This window comes from Abramis brama, assembly GCF_963993115.1.
Source record: "Abramis brama genome assembly, chromosome: 16".
In the NCBI taxonomy this organism is placed as follows: Eukaryota; Metazoa; Chordata; class Actinopteri; order Cypriniformes; family Leuciscidae; genus Abramis; species Abramis brama.
The window spans coordinates 13,844,339-13,860,517 of record NC_139978.1 but is presented as its reverse complement, the minus strand read 5'-3'; the positions used below and the strand labels follow the sequence as shown (position 1 = coordinate 13,860,517).

General features: G+C 43.3%; 1 protein-coding gene across 1 annotated transcript in view; it reads left to right on the top strand.

The window, feature by feature from the left end:
* Positions 1 to 16,179, top strand: part of magixb (MAGI family member, X-linked b) — a gene marked incomplete at its 5' end in the record, with an annotated part of 102,460 nt that overhangs the window by 16,804 nt on the left and 69,477 nt on the right. The window contains one exon of the mRNA XM_084138654.1: positions 6,684 to 6,973. Within this exon, the coding sequence (XP_083994780.1) occupies positions 6,684 to 6,973 (290 nt within the window). The remainder of the gene's footprint in view (positions 1 to 6,683; positions 6,974 to 16,179) is intronic.

Genomic DNA, 16,179 nt, shown 5'->3' with positions numbered 1-16,179 from the left:
ATGATCTTGATAAAAAAAAAAAACAAAAGATTATAAGGACACTATTGTGACTGTCCATCATGTAATTCATGTTTATCAATAATTTCCATTTTTTGACAGAATTTCAATGAAGTTTCATTGCAGTGTTACTTTGATAATTATGTAAAAAGAGCCTCAATTTTTCTAATTACATTATCATTAAATGTTATGAATCTTTGCTATTTTATCTCAGTTTTTTTCTGCCGTCTGAACGGATAAATCCCTTTATTGCCGTAGTCACCTTCTAATTAGTGTCACAAGCCTGGAGCCCCTGTTTATCTTCACTGGCCAAAAAAAGTTACTCATATTTATTTTTTATCTCCCTCTGTCCTTTGGGTGTTCATAATAATGAACGTGCTTTGAAATGGCTTGCTGTTTCCATCTAACCAAGACTTACCTTTCTGCTGTTCTATAGTCTCCACAAAATCAAAATGGAATTTTTTTTAATGGAATATTGCAATATTTACTACAAATGATTTATCCATCATCATTATTTTTTTATTCATGTGCCATCGTAATATTAAATCAAAATAACTTCCCTTCCAACTTGCAGCGACATCTATGGAAAATTGCTACTTTTTATCTAGAGTTTATACTTCGCTTACAATTCTGACTTTCTCGCAATTCTGACTTTTATCTCGGAATTGTGAGGTATAAACTCGCAATTGTGGGTTATCAAGTCAGAATTATGAGATATAAACACATAATTGTGAGAGAAAAAAAGTCAAAAGTTATTATTTTTTTATTCCGTGGTGGAAACAAGCTTCCAGACTTCTCTGCTTCTCCGATTCTCTGTTTGCTAGCGCTAGCGCGGGACAATCTGTTACTCACATGAGATCACAGCAATAGCAAACTAATGATCCAATGATCCAATCATTACCAGATTAACAAATTCAAGTCCCACCTACATTTTTTCTTGTCTGAGAATTTGTCTCACTTGGATGTATACATCACAATAATAGGGAAGAAAAAGACAATCACAACTTCTGTTTCATATTGACTTTGAAAGTTGAATGCTTTCCTACCATTCCAGAAAAGTCTGCATTCCGATAATACTTTTCTTTGAACACCTACAATGTGACACTTAAACACTTGCAGTGATAATGAATTCAGCAGTCTCTAAAAAGTCAGCGGCCCAGGGTAAGGTCGACTACGATAATGAATTCATAGATGAACATCCATTGTTCCACATTCTGACCACGAACAGACACACAGCAGCCGACCACATGACTCTATACTAGTTTCATTGGCACACACAATGTATAGCCTATAGCATTAGTTATTCATGTTCTCATGAATGAGATGCCATGGGTGTTCCTGGAATAAAGACTGATCCAAAAATAGGTCTTATGAGGAAATATAGGATGTATTTTGAGAGAAAACAACAATGGCGGTAGATGTGGCGGATTGTTTTGCTCCGAGACTGTATGGAATTTCACTGCTGAGCCATCCTAGCAGAACAGAGGGGTGGATGCGAAAGCGGATATGGGGTGGTCAGCTCTTTCTTGACCTTAAGGGTCAGCATTTTCAACACTACATGTAAAATATGCAGCATCTTCATAGAGCCACCAGAGTTTAGTTCAGACTACAGCCGGTTGTTATAAAACAGCTTTTCTAAAGCAGTGTTTCTATGTTTCTAAAATCATTATAATGGTTTTGTTTGTAATTATAATATTATGTGACAGCAAATAAATTTGCCTGTATTACTAATGATAAATAATCAAAATTAAATGAAGATGAATTTACACATGTATGCATCAAATGTATTTTGTTTCCCTTAGATATAGATCAAAATGCTCTTTTTATTTGCATCAATGACAAGGAGGGTTTTCATCTCACACAGTTTCCACCTTTGAATATAGATGCAACTAATGCTGCTGAGCAAGGTTGACAGTCTAGACTCTAGAGCGTGAAGATGTGTAGCTGTATAACCAGAACCAGCACTGTGCAGAACAGTGTGTGCGTGTGTGTGTGTGTGTGTGTGTGTGTGTGTGTGTGTGCCTGACAGAATGAGCCGTCTCAAAGCAACCAGACTTGACAGTTTGTGTAACACAAACAAAGACACCTCTAGACATTTGAGTGTGTAACTAGAGATATATTTGCTTGATCTTGCTACAAGTAAATGGACAGCATTGGGCCAATCTATCTATCTATCTATCTATCTATCTATCTATCTATCTATCTATCTATCTATCTATCTATCTATCTATCTATCTATCTATCTATCTATCTGTCTGTCTGTCTGTCTGTCTGTCTGTCTGTCTGTCTGTCTGTCTGTCTGTCTGTCTGTCTGTCTGTCTGTCTGTCTGTCTGTCTGTCTGTCTGTCTGTCTGTCTGTCTGTCTGTAGTTCTATCTATCTATCTATCTGTCTGTCTATATATCTGTCTCTCATCAAGGTTTATTTTAAGCTTAGACTGTCAAGTCAACACCTTGTCAAATGTTCCATTATATTATATTATATTATATTATATTATATTATATTATATTATATTATATTATATTATATTATATTATATTATATTATATTATATTATATCCTTTATAATATATATTTTTACCTATTATAAATTGGAGCTGCATGCATCCCTGTTTCATGTGCAAAAACCATGTGCAGAGTTACTGTCCCAACAGAAGGTCACACAGCTGGACAGAAAAAGAACAGAGAAGGGAAAATACAGCATGTGTGCATCATGTATACATGCATGACATTGAAACATATACACCTTTCAGCTCACGTAACAAATCACTCAACTCTACCTATATACCTTAGATGCTATTTAATCCTACATCCATTTTCCACACATGAAATGAGGCTATAAGGGACTGAAGCACCGTTCTTTCAATATATTGTACTGTCTTAATTTCCTTTTTCAATTCTAATTCTTACAACATGTTCCCTTAAGTTATTTAATCACTGTAAGGGAATGTATTTTTGTGTGCATAGATACTTGGTGTTATCCCGCCCCTCTATCCATGGACACCTGAGCTCTCCTGCTCCAAGGTCAAATCCACGACTCCTCTTCCTGTGCCAATGGCAGCCTGTGTGGAGCCTGGCTCAGTTTATCTCTGTCTCCGTAGCTGTTAAAGAAAAGACTCCTCCTATCAGCTGCTGGATCTCCAGGGGGTGGGGCTGGATAAATGACCGATCGGCCAATTGCTCAACTGGAAACAATTAGTCATATCTCCTCAGATGCTTCTCGTGCTGTTTAATTAGCCTCATTAAGCCTGGTGGGCAGGACAGCCTGAGGGGACGTGCGGGCGCCATAACCGTCGTGACTACTGTGCCACAGTCTGTTTGACTGCTCCTCCATCTGACCCCTGGTTAGGATTGTATCGATCACCAATTAGGGTATATTGATCTTTCTCAGACCCCCCACCCCCCGTGGTAATAACGTAACAGAGACAATTAAGAGGAAAGTGTAAGATGGCGCTGGAAGCTAACTCATGTGCTGCCTTGCTATAAATCATGTTGTAGAAACAGATAAAAACAGGATAAAATACTGCATTGTCATTGTTACTAATTTAATATCATAAGATTTGTATGTTTTGAAGAAAATTCAAGTGATTTTGGCCCATCTAAAACATGTGATGCTAGTATAGTTGGTTGCTAGGTTGTTTTGTGTGGTTGCTGGGGTGTTGTTAAGTGGTTGCTATAGTGTTTTGGGTTGTTTGGTAAATGGTTGCTTATTTGCTAGGGCATTGCCAGGTGGTTGCTAGGATCTTCTGGATGGTGACTAGATGGTTGTTTGTTTTCTCTGGCATTTTGGGGTGGTTTCTAAATTGTTACTTGTAAGGCTGCCTCCTAATAGTCGACCAAACATTAGTTGACGAGAAGACGAAAAAAAAAAAACTCTACATGAAGTGGGAAAGTCACACAGTCCGTGACTGACATATTTAAGTCAATAAAGTAATTTAAAGTGTGATTAGTCAACTAATGGCCTAAATGAGCAACTATTAGTTGACTAGAAAATGTTTTTGTTCGGTGACAGCCCTAGTTAATTGGTTGCTACAGTGTGTTAGGGTGTTTTAAGGTGTTGTTAGATGGTCACTTGGTTTTCTAGGACATTTCTATGTGGCTAATTAGTTGTTAGGGTGTTGTGTTGCTAGGTGATTGCAAGTATGGTCTGTGGTAGTGGTATGGTATGGTCTGTGCTAGTGTCTTCTGGATGGTAGCTAGATGGTTGCTTTGTTGCTGGGTGGTTTATTGATGGTTACTTGGTTGCTACAGCATTGCTAGGTGGTTACTAGGGTGTTATGGGTGGTTGCTAGATAGTTGTTTGTTTGCAGTCTCGGACATATCAGGGTGTTGCTAGGTGATTGTGAAAGTATTAGAGATGGTTAATAACAATTTATTTAACAGTTTAATCATCTGCCAAGTGAAAATCACATGTATTAGAAAAGTAATAGCACACCTAAAAAAAAAAAAGGGGAGCTAATATACAAATATCTCCAAACAATCTTTAGAAGCTCTAATTTCATGATGAAATAGGCAGAGTATCACCTTTAATAGCTTTGGTATTTTGGCAGTTTTCATTGCAAATATTTGTAAGGCAGTAGTCTTACTTTTTTTCCACACTGACCGCTTGATCTGCTTTATCCCCTTTGGCTGTCACAAACATATTTTCCCCCATCTTATCTAATCCTTATCCCCTCTTGTCTATCGCTATCTCCTGCTCTATCTGGCATCAGTCCTCTAACTAACCTGCCTCTGTGTTTTCCTCCGTGACCCGAGTCCTTGCCCTCCTCTCACGTTCATTCCTTCATTCTGTCAGCCCCTCATGCTCCCTCGCCATCTGTCCTTTCTTGATCTTCCTCTCTGATTATCTCTCTCTTTCCCCTATCTGTTTCTCGCCGGACATCTACACATCTCTGCCGCTTTAAAGTCGCTTCAGAGTAAGAGATTGGATGGGGCTGGCGAGGGAATGACAGCGCTGCTCCAATACTGTCATGTCTCAAGGCGCTCTCGCTCAGACTGCACCTGCCCCTCGCGCAAGCCCGGCCAACTGTCACTTAGTGGGGCATCTCTGCATGTTAAAGCTCTGAGATTTAAAAAGTCCTAGTCTCTTTAAATTATGGTCTGTCTGTCACCTTTACATCAGAGGATCTGTCCATTCTAATTTTACTAAAGAAAGCTGAAACTCCTTTGAAATTGATCAATGTTGCCAAGTAAGAATTGAGTGAAAAATATTGTTTTTGTTTGTTTATTAATTATCATTATTTATTTTTAGAAAACATTTGAAGTTTATATGTTTTGGGGGCTATAATTGGACTGTCTCTTCTGTATAATCTGAAAATCTTTAGAAATTATTAAATTAAACTATTTTTAGATAATAAAATTGTATATTTCATACTGCATATATAATATATTTACATGGTACTGCAAGGTGCTTCAAAGAATACCATGGTATTACCATGCTACATTAAGCTAATTTAAGTTTTCATTTTGCAAGTAGTAATGACAAATATATAATTAACATATAATTTTATATATGGTACATTGACATGAAAAGTCTACATGAAGAATAGACAACAGTTGTATCTTTATATGTAATACAGCAGTAAATCATCATTTCAGTAAGCTTTGTTTACGTTATGCAATATCAATTTTGTATATGCAGCCTAATATTACAGAGCACAGGTCCCAGTTGGACAGTTCTAGAGGATTTTGTTGAAAAACAAAAACAATATAGAGTGGCCCAAAATAGTATTTGGTCACTTAAGCCACACTTGAATTATGTATTCATTTTATTGGATTAGATAATACAATATCAAATCAAGTGGCGTCTGCAAACAAATGCTGCTAGAGATTTTCTCAGAAATAACATAACTTTTCTGAGACATTTTCGCAATGACTTTTAGTCAACTAGTGTCAAGGCGATTTTTATTTTTTTTTGTAAATGTAGGAAATCAGTTCTTTTCAAGTTCACACAGGTGAAGTTTTACTATGTAGATGTTTCAAATCCACAATGTTTTAAATAATTTCTTGGGGTCTTAAAGAGGCCATATTATGCCCTTTTACAAAGCTTTGATTTTGTTTTTTGGGATCTACTAGAATAGGTTTCCATGCTTGATTGTTCAAAAAAACACATTATTTTGCACAATATTTTACATTGTAGCAGCACCTCTCTTCCCATAAAGCTTAATATATCCTCTTTAAATTTACATTTATGTTTATTCATTTAGCAAATGCTTTTATCTAATGCCTTTAGTGCTGACTTATTTTTTGGGGCCACTGAAGGTGTTTTGTTGAGGGGTTTCTTCAAATAGCATGTTTGCCTTGAAGAGCTCCTCCACCTGTTTTGGTAAAGGGGTTTTGTGTATGTTCATTGTGCCTCCTACTGAGATGGCATCTGTAGATTTGCCTGGAGGCTCCTTACAGAACACATAGAAATGAGGGCATACTCCTTGTTGTGTAGGGCACATGTGGACCTCCTGCCCTCCCTGATCTGTCTGCTTCATCTTAGCCCTAGATTTAAAGAAATAGTTAATGCAAAAATGAATATTCTGTGATTATGTAGTCCTTTGAAAACCTTACATCCATGGATATTTACAACGTGTCCAAACACTGAATGTTTAGCTTTAGATTTTCTCTGTTTATTCCCTACTGACATGAATTTAATCTCTGTCTATATCCTCTCTCTCTCTTTCTCTTTTTCTCTGTCAGTTCGTTGGCCATGTCTAAGGTTGCAGGAAAGAAGCTGCACTGGCGCTCCAAAGTGCAGGAGACCTTCATACCGCTGGTTGGCGGCTCTGGAGAGTTGGGAATTGCCATTGGAGGTGGGGCCGATTATGGAGAGTTCCCATTCGTCACGGCTGCACCAGGGGGAGGGATCACAGTTGGCGATATCATCATAGAAATCGGGGGAACTCCTGTTTTGGGCCTGACTTTAGGAGATGTGCGTGGACTCCTAAACTCCTGCCCCCATCCAATCCGCATCAAATCAGTGTCTCCAGGTAATGTTAGAACTTTACATTCTCACATAACTAGTTTGAACATGGCTTTTTGGTCTCTAAATGTTTTTTTGTTTCTCCAATAGTGTTTCTTATCAGTGACTACGTTTACATGCAGCCAATAACCCGTTCAAAACCGGGATATTAGCAATAACCCGGTCGCGCACGGCCATGTAAACACCGGCAAAAACCCGAATATGCTCATATCCCGGTTTTTAAAAACCCGAATATGATCCCTGGGGTACCCCTTTTCTAACCCGAATATTTGGTCATGTAAACGCGTATCGGCAAATATCCCCATCAAAAGGAACATTGATTTGTGTTCTGCGCATGTTCTATTCGCAAGGAATCTTGGTCTTTTGAGTAGAGACGGCGCATACAAAAACCCGCGTGCAGTATACCGGAAGTAAACAAGAAGTAGAGGTAAACATGGTGAGATGCAGCACAGCACCACACTTTTGGAGCGAGGAGGAATGCGCAAACAAAGGCGATCGATATCTGCCCCGAACTATTCATTATCTGCGTGCTGCTGCTGTTGTTGTTGCCTTTGGATACAGGAAGAAGAATCGGAAATGACGCATATTGCGTCTTAAGGTTGTCCGTACATCCAGACACTAACCGTGCGTCGCCGTTTACATCGGGATATTGCCAATTGATTACAAATTCCATGTATACAGGAGTAACTCTCTCTGCTCACGCATGTAAACGGGTTATTCCGAATGTTTCAGAAACCCAAATAGTGACCTTAACCCGACCATAACCCGATATTTGACAGCTTGTAAACGTAGTCATTGTTTGTGGCTCTTGTTAACACAAGCATCACTACTGCTACAGCTCACACTTTGGGTTAATGACACTTACAAACCTCTCAGAACAACATAGCAACCACCCTAGCAATACCCTAGCAACCACTTAGTACACCTTAGCAACTGCATTGCAGCACCCTGGCAACCACCCACAACACCCTAATAGTTTGTATTTTTTCCCCCCGCAGTTTCTCATTTACAAATGCACTACCATTCAACTGAATGAATACTTTTATTCTCCAAGGAAGGACACATTAAATTGATCCAAAGTGACGACCCAAAGATGTTTATAATGCTACAAAACATTTCTAATTAAAATAAAGTGCCGTTGAACTTTAATAAACAAAAATATAAAAAAGCGCAGCTGTTTTCAACATTAATAATAATTCAACATAGTAATAAAATTTTTTATTTTGCAGCTAATCAGCATATTAGAATGATTTCTGAAGGATCATGTGACACTGAAGACTGAAAAATGGTTTTCTGAAGCAGGGCAAAATCCGTCTTTGTCAACTCTTTATATAGAATTTGTTCCCTAGTTGCAGGATGGTGGTATTTATGTCACATGGGTCGTATGTCACCCTTAGGGGGCGCATACATTTATCACACAGTGTCATGGCATGGGTGTTTTTTTTTGTTTTTTTTTACTGTATGTCACACCTGACCATGACTTCCTCCATCCTCTATTAGTTGATCAAACCGAGTCTGCCCCCCCCCCACCCCCACCCCCCCACCCCCCCACCCCTGCTGTTCTCACACCTCTAAAACCTCCAACTACCAACTACAGCATATTCAATTGAGCTTTGTCAGTAAGGTTATAATTCACTGTTGCATGTTGCATTAGCTGATGAGAATATCTAGAAATGCAGAATTATGCATCCTGTTTTGTTATTAATATCGTCTTCTGATCTGCCTGTGTATCCTATATAAACAGAGTGGCCACAGAGAAATGGAGCTTTGTGCTAATTCTGGCACTTCTATTTAAAAAAAAAGATCAATATGTCCCTGCTGAAATACATCCAAGTCTTTATAAAAGCAGCTCTGTCTTCCAAACAGTGGAATTGATCATGGTGAACTCTTGAGGATTCTTTTCTTTTTTTCATTTAGACCGGTTTCATTTCCATTGTTTCATGTTGATTTTGCACTTTTGCAATTTACTGAATTGCTACAGGATGATCAATTATACAAAAGTTTATGCCACCATGATGTGTGACGTGTTCTGGTTGGTTGCCAGATCATTGCTATATGGCCGCTGAGGTGTTCTCAGTGGTGTTTAATGCTTTGCTATGTGGCTGCTACAGTATTTTCAGTGGTTGCTAGGGTGTTCTGGATGGTTGCTAGATGATTGCTGTGCTGAGGTGTTCTGGGTGATGTTTACTATTGCTAAGTAGTTTCTGGGTATTCTTGGGTGTTCTGGGTGGTTGTTAGATCATTGTTATGTGGTGTTGAGAGTAGTGTTTGGCATGCTGCTATGTGGTTGCTTCTTTTGGTAGTAGAAATGGTGTTTCTAGGGCGTACGGAATGGTTACTACCAGATCATTGCTATTTGATTGCTAAGGTGTTCTGAGGGGCTTTTGAAACTATTCTGTGTGGTTAGTACAGTATTCTTGGTCCATGTTTACACCTGGTATTAAGATGCGTTTTCATCAATCCGATCACAAGTGGAACTAATACAGGTGTAAACATGGTCTAAATAGTTTTGAGTTTGTCCACTTTCGAGCACTTCCAGAGGTAGTCGAAAATGCATTTGACCGGATTGCTTTCTTAGTGTAAACTCTCATGTGGTTGAATGTGCTCAAACAGCCGCAAAAGACGCCTACTCTCTGCTTACTGAACTAATGCATAAACATTATGAGAAGCGTGCTAGCCAGACGGGGTTTAACCTTTGGCTGAAGACCCAAGTTTGGTTTGACGATGAAAAACATACCAAGCACAATGTTCTCTCATCATTCCTGATTTCTAACACACACTCACAGACCGGTGTTCAGCATGGTCTTACGGCTGTCAGAGCAGAAACAAAAGCTGAAGCTCTCCGTGTGTTTTTTTCTGTCGTCTCCAGTCGCATTCATAGGTAAATTGTACAAGCTTATTTCATCCATTTGACCGAAAGAAAAACCTTACATTTACCTGCCCATAGACCTTCATCTTGAAGAAATCAGGACAGAAGTGGTTGAAAGTGGACAAAAGAGATGGATTAAAACACCAGGTGTAAATGGGTATATGTCTCCCTCGTCTATTTGCGATCCAGTCGGCCAATCTTAACACCAGGTGTAAACAGGGCATCAGAACCACTTAGCAGCCATTTGGGAATTTGGATAGTAACACTCTAGCAACCACACAGAACACTCCAGCACTGCAAAACATAAAAAAAGAGAGAGATTAAAACACCAGGTTGCCAGATCTGTGCTATATAGTTGCTAAAGTGTTCTCAGTGGTGTTTAATGCATTGCCATGTGGTTACTAGGGCGTTACTAGGGCGTTCAGGATAGTTACCATATATGATTGATTGCTATGCTGTTGCTGAGGTGTTCTGATTGGTGTTTCTGTTTAATGTTGCTATGTTAGTTGCTGGATATTCTGGAATGGTACTGGGATGTTCCCTTTCGAAAGCTACAATCGATGCTGCGCTGCTCAGCGCATTGGGAACATATTTTATCGTGACCAGCTGTGAATAGTGTGTATAACACGTCGATGGAATTGACCCGGAGGTAATATAGCCTCGGTCGGTGACGTCATCGGCGCGCCCCCGCGACACGAGGCTATAAGTAGATGAGCCACAGGTGCATCATCAGGTCTTTTGTCTTCAGACCATTACTGTGCAGTGTGTGCGTTGAAAAACATTCTCTCTACTCTCATCTGTTCTCAGATCTTTGTTAGGAGTTAGTTTTTGTCAGGCAGTGTGCAGAAATTTCTCATTCTCAAATCTTTTTCTCTCACGTTACAACAAAGAGTTTAAAAAGTAAAAAAAGAAAGAGAAATGAGCCAACAAAGCAATAAGCGTTGTGTTCCTCCATGCTCCCGTCCCATGTCTGAGCTGGATACACACGATTATTGCTTTGTTTGTTTGGGGGAAGAGCACGCGGTACTGGCGATAGAGAAAGGCAGGTGCGAGCATTGTGATCAGCTCACAGTTAAGATGCTTCGCTCCCGTCTGAACTATTTCCAGTCCGCACCCGCATTACCATCGTGGGGCTCTCGTATGGATCTGCATGACGAGCAAGAGACGGGTCCGTCCCTTTCGCTTGCTGCGTCACCAGATCCTAACATCCCTTCTCGTGATCTCGAAGCGCGCTCCGGTGCTTCTTCGGTTCACGAGGGGGATGATATTTCTCTTGGTTCGTCAGATCATAACGAGCGGCCAGCCTCTGAGCATTCCTCCCGTGAAAAAAGATCTGTTGAGGAATTGCTAGAGGTGGTCACTCGCGCGGTGGCCAGGTTACAGCTTGACTGGCCACGCGACCAAGAGACCCCCAAACCCAGTAAGCTTGAGGATAGGTTTCTGTCCGGTGGCAGGGGGGAGAGAACATTACATCAGTCTCTCCCCTTTTTCGAGGACCTCCATGACGAGCTGTCTAAGTCATGGAGTAAACCATATACTTCTCGCGTTTTTGTGCCCTCGACGTCGACTTTTTCGACTATCGTGGGTGCGAAAGCGCGGGGGTATACGGAGATGCCGCGGGTTGAAGAGACGCTCGCGGGCTATCTCTCACCCGAGTCGGCATCTTCGATAAAGAAACCTACCCTCCCCACTAAACCCTGTCGTATAACATCATCATTAGTGGGGAAAGCTTATCAAGCTGCAGGTCAGGCTGGTGCTGCGCTGCACACTATGGCAGTGTTACAGGCGTACCAGGCTGACCTGTTGAAGGATTTGAGTGTGGGCAGTACGATCGACGAGGAAGCGTTCACGGAGCTTCGTCGTGCCACAGATCTGTCTCTCCGTGCGACCAAGCAGACGGCCCGTGCCATCGGCCGTTCTATGTCTGCTTTAGTCAGCACGGAGAGGCATCTGTGGCTTAATCTGACAGGGATTAAAGAGAAAGATCGTCTGTTTCTTATTGACTCTCCTGTATCTCCATCTGGGCTGTTTGGTGACGCGGTTAACACCGTAGTCACACGCTTTAAGGAAGTCAAGAAACACGAGGAAGCGTTCGTGCAGTTTCTTCCTCGCCGCACTCAAGGGGAGGGGCCGTCTGCCACCCAGCCCCGCCCCGGTCCTTCAAAAGCCAGGGAGGTGAAAAAGCAGAGCGTGGCGAGTCGCGCTCCCCCTCAGAGAGACTGGAGGCAGACTCGCCAGGCTCAGCAGCCTCCCAAGCCAGACCTCAGGACTGTCATCAATAGAAAGAGGAAGTCCTGATGGTCTGGCGCCCATTCTAGTGGGGGTAGTCCCCCGCGGGATGGGGCGCGTTCAAGATCTATTCGTCCCTTCCCGCTACCCTCACAAAACCTCTCCATCCCCGCCACCTCTCGTGCTTCGGGGGGCAGCGGTTTCCAGCGAAATATTAGATGTTCCGTCGTTTCCGGCTGTCATTCCGGACACGGAACATCTAATATCCCCTCAAAAGGAAGTATTAAAATTAATACCACTCTCAGAAAGTCTGGCAGCGTGGGAACTTCTGCCGGGCGTTTCTGCGTGGGTATTAAGCACAGTACAGTTAGGATACAGAATCCAGTTTATTCGTCGTCCTCCGCGTTTCAACGGCGTGATTTTCACTACCGTGAAACCGGAGCAGATGCATGTACTGTCGCAAGAGCTGCAGACTCTTCTGAGCAAAGAGGCCATAGAACGTGTTCCTCTTCCAGAGAGGGAGTCAGGTTATTACAGCAGATACTTCCTAGTACCCAAAAAGGATGGGGGGTTGCGTCCAATCTTAGATCTTCGAGGCTTAAACCGCACAGTCAAAGCACTCAAGTTCAAGATGTTAACCGTCAAGACGGTCGTGTCGCAAATACAACATCACGATTGGTTCGTCACGATCGATCTGAAGGACGCATATTTTCACATAGAAATATTGCCACAACACAGGAAGTTCCTGAGGTTCGCTTTCGGGGGCGAAGCGTACCAATTTCGGGTTCTTCCATTCGGTCTAGCACTGTCACCCCGCACATACACAAAATGCATGGATGCAGCACTGGCTCCATTACGACTCCAGGGCATTCGCATTTTGAATTACATAGACGATTGGTTAATACTAGCACAATCACGAGAGATGGCGCTCCAACACAGAGACATCGTGTTAGCTCATCTAGTTTCTCTAGGGCTGAAACTCAACACCAAGAAAAGTGTTCTTTCTCCTGCTCAGAGAACGAATTATCTCGGGATCGTTTGGGATTCGGTTACGATGCGGGCACAAATGTCTCCCGCTCGAATCGAGACCATTCAGCAGACCATGACCAAAGTCAAGCTAGGCCAAGTTCGTACTGTTCGACAGTATCAAAGAATGTTAGGTCTCATGGCATCAGCCTCCACGGTGATTCCTCTGGGGCTGTTGCACATGAGACCGTTTCAGTTGTGGCTAAAAGCCAGAGGTTTTCATCCAAGAGCCAATCCTCAAAGGCTAATAAAAGTGACGCGCCGCGGGCTTCGTACACTATCTCTGTGGCTCAGACCCCGGTTCCTCGCCTTGGGTCCCACTTTAGGGGCGCCGTGTCGTCGCAAACTGCTAACGACGGACGCCTCCCTGACAGGCTGGGGAGCGGTCTTGGATGGCCGTCCAGCTCAAGGGGAATGGGAGGGTCATCAGCTCGATTGGCACATCAATTGCCTCGAGCTGATGGCCATATTTCTGGCTCTGAAATATTTTCTCCATCAATTGAGGGGCTGTCATGTCCTAGTGCGGGTGGACAACACAGCAGCAGTCTCGTATATAAATCACCAGGGAGGTCTGCGCTCACGCAATCTGAACAGAATAGCGAGGCAGATTTTTCTCTGGGCCCAGGGCAAGTTCCTGTCACTCAGGGCAGTATACATCCCAGGGCATTTGAATGTGGGAGCAGATCTATTGTCCAGACAGACACTACCGACGGGGGAATGGAAACTCCACCCAGAGGTAGTGAAACAGATTTGGACCAAATTTTACGAAGCGGAGGTGGACCTCTTCGCCTCCCAACAGACAGCGCAATGCCCCCTCTACTTCTCTCTGAGTCACCCGGCTCCTCTGGGTCTGGATGCGATGGCGCACACATGGCCCAGGATGCGCCTTTATGCGTTTCCTCCAGTTTCTCTGCTCCCGGGAGTTCTAGCCAGAGTTCGCCAACAAGGGTCTTGCCTCTTGCTGATAGCGCCACGTTGGCCGAACAGAGTGTGGTTCTCGGAGATAATAGCTCTCCTCGACGGCTCGCCGTGGGCGATTCCGGAGAGGAGGGACCTTCTGTCTCAGGCGGAGGGCACGATATTCCATCCCAGGCCCGACCTGTGGAATCTTCATGTTTGGCCCCTGATGGGAACCAATTAAGAGACACTGGGCTTTCGCCGGATGTTATTGAGACCATTCTGAGTGCTAGGGCTTCCTCCACTAGAAGAAGTTATGCTATTAAGTGGGGTGTTTTTGAAAGGTGGTGCGTTGAACACAATGTAGATCCAGTTAACTGCCAGATTGCTTCAGTGCTGGACTTCATGCAAGAGAAATTATCAACAGGCACATGTCCTGCCACTCTTAAGGTTTACGTGGCCGCTCTTTCGGCTTGCCACGCCTTAGTTGACGGGGCGCCACTTGGGAGACACCCTCTGCTCTCACGCTTCCTTCGGGGAGCCAGGCGACTGAGGCCTCCAGTTAGAACCAAGATCCCTTCATGGGATTTAGCTATAGTTCTTGAGGGTCTGGTTGACACCCCCTTTGAACCAATAGAATCAGCGTCTGATAAACTTCTGACTCTAAAAATGGTTTTTCTGATGGCAATAACTTCCTTGAAGAGAATTGGGGATATGCAGGCTCTGTCTATCTCGCCATCCTGCTTAGACTTTGCCCCAGGTATGGTGAAAGTGATTTTGCATCCACATCCTGATTTCCTGCCTAAGGTTCCATTTTCGGCTGTACATCCTGTCATTCTTGAGGCTTTCTGCTCCCCGCCGTTCTCAACGCCGGAGCAGGAGAGATCTCATAGGCTGTGTCCAGTCCGTGCTCTTCAGGCTTATGTCCACCGCACTAGCCAGTGGCGTAAGTCGGAGCAACTGTTCGTCTGTTATGGGGGCAGCAACAGAGGAGGAGCTGCTACCAAGCAGACTATGTCTCATTGGGTCAGGGATGCTATTGCTCTTGCTTATGAGGCGCGCGGGCAAACTTCGCCTATAGGTCTTAGAGCTCACTCCACCAGGGGGGTCGCCTCTTCTAGTGCTTTGGCAAGGGGGGCCCCTTTGCAACATGTTTGTGATGCGGCAGGTTGGTCCTCTCCGCACACATTCATAAGATTTTATAGTTTGGATGTTCATGCCACTCCGGGCTCTCATGTCCTTGAGTCGACATCGCAAGCTAATGTCTAGGCCTTCTTACGTTCTTGTGAAACACACCTGCACAACCGTGGGAGTCCAGACATGTTCAAGCACGGCGGCGTGGGTATTCTCGTTCCCAATGCGCTGAGCAGCGCAGCATCGATTGTAGCTTTCGAAAGGGAACGTCTCCGGTTACTTATTGTAACCTTGTTCCCTGAGAAAGCGGAACGAGATGCTGCGCTACTTTGCCGTGCTGAAGATGTCCCGGGACTGCTCTTCAGACAAAATATCCTGATGATGCACCTGTGGCTCATCTACTTATAGCCTCGTGTCGCGGGGGCGCGCCGATGACGTCACCGACCGAGGCTATATTACCTCCGGGTCAATTCCATCGACGTGTTATACACACTATTCACAGCTGGTCACGATAAAATATGTTCCCAATGCGCTGAGCAGCGCAGCATCTCGTTCCGCTTTCTCAGGGAACAAGGTTACAATAAGTAACCGGAGACGTTCTGGAGAGTAGTCAAATCATTGTTATGTGGTCACTGAGTGCAGTTTAGAGCGTTGCTATGTGGTTGCTTGGGCATTGCTAGGTGGTTGATATGGTGCTCTGGGTGGTTGCTCTGTGGTTGCTTACTGGCCAAAGTCAAAAGAGCTCCCTCCTTTAATGTAATCCATGGGATTTATTCTCATGTTCTTAATGCTCAGAAAAGTAACGAGTCGCATGATTTGAGGCATCATTCATGTTCTTACTAGCATACACAATGTGGCACATGCTGAAGATACTTTTTGCAGATCCCTAACTCTTACTAATGCAATCAACACTAATCTGGGCTGCGTTTCCTAAAAGCATCGTGAGCGAAGTTGATCGTAGAGAACATTGGTGGCAATGGTCTCCGCGATGCTTTTGGGAAACGCAGCCCTGGGTGAATTAGATGAATAAAGTTCAGGGAGAACAGCCGACCAGCATT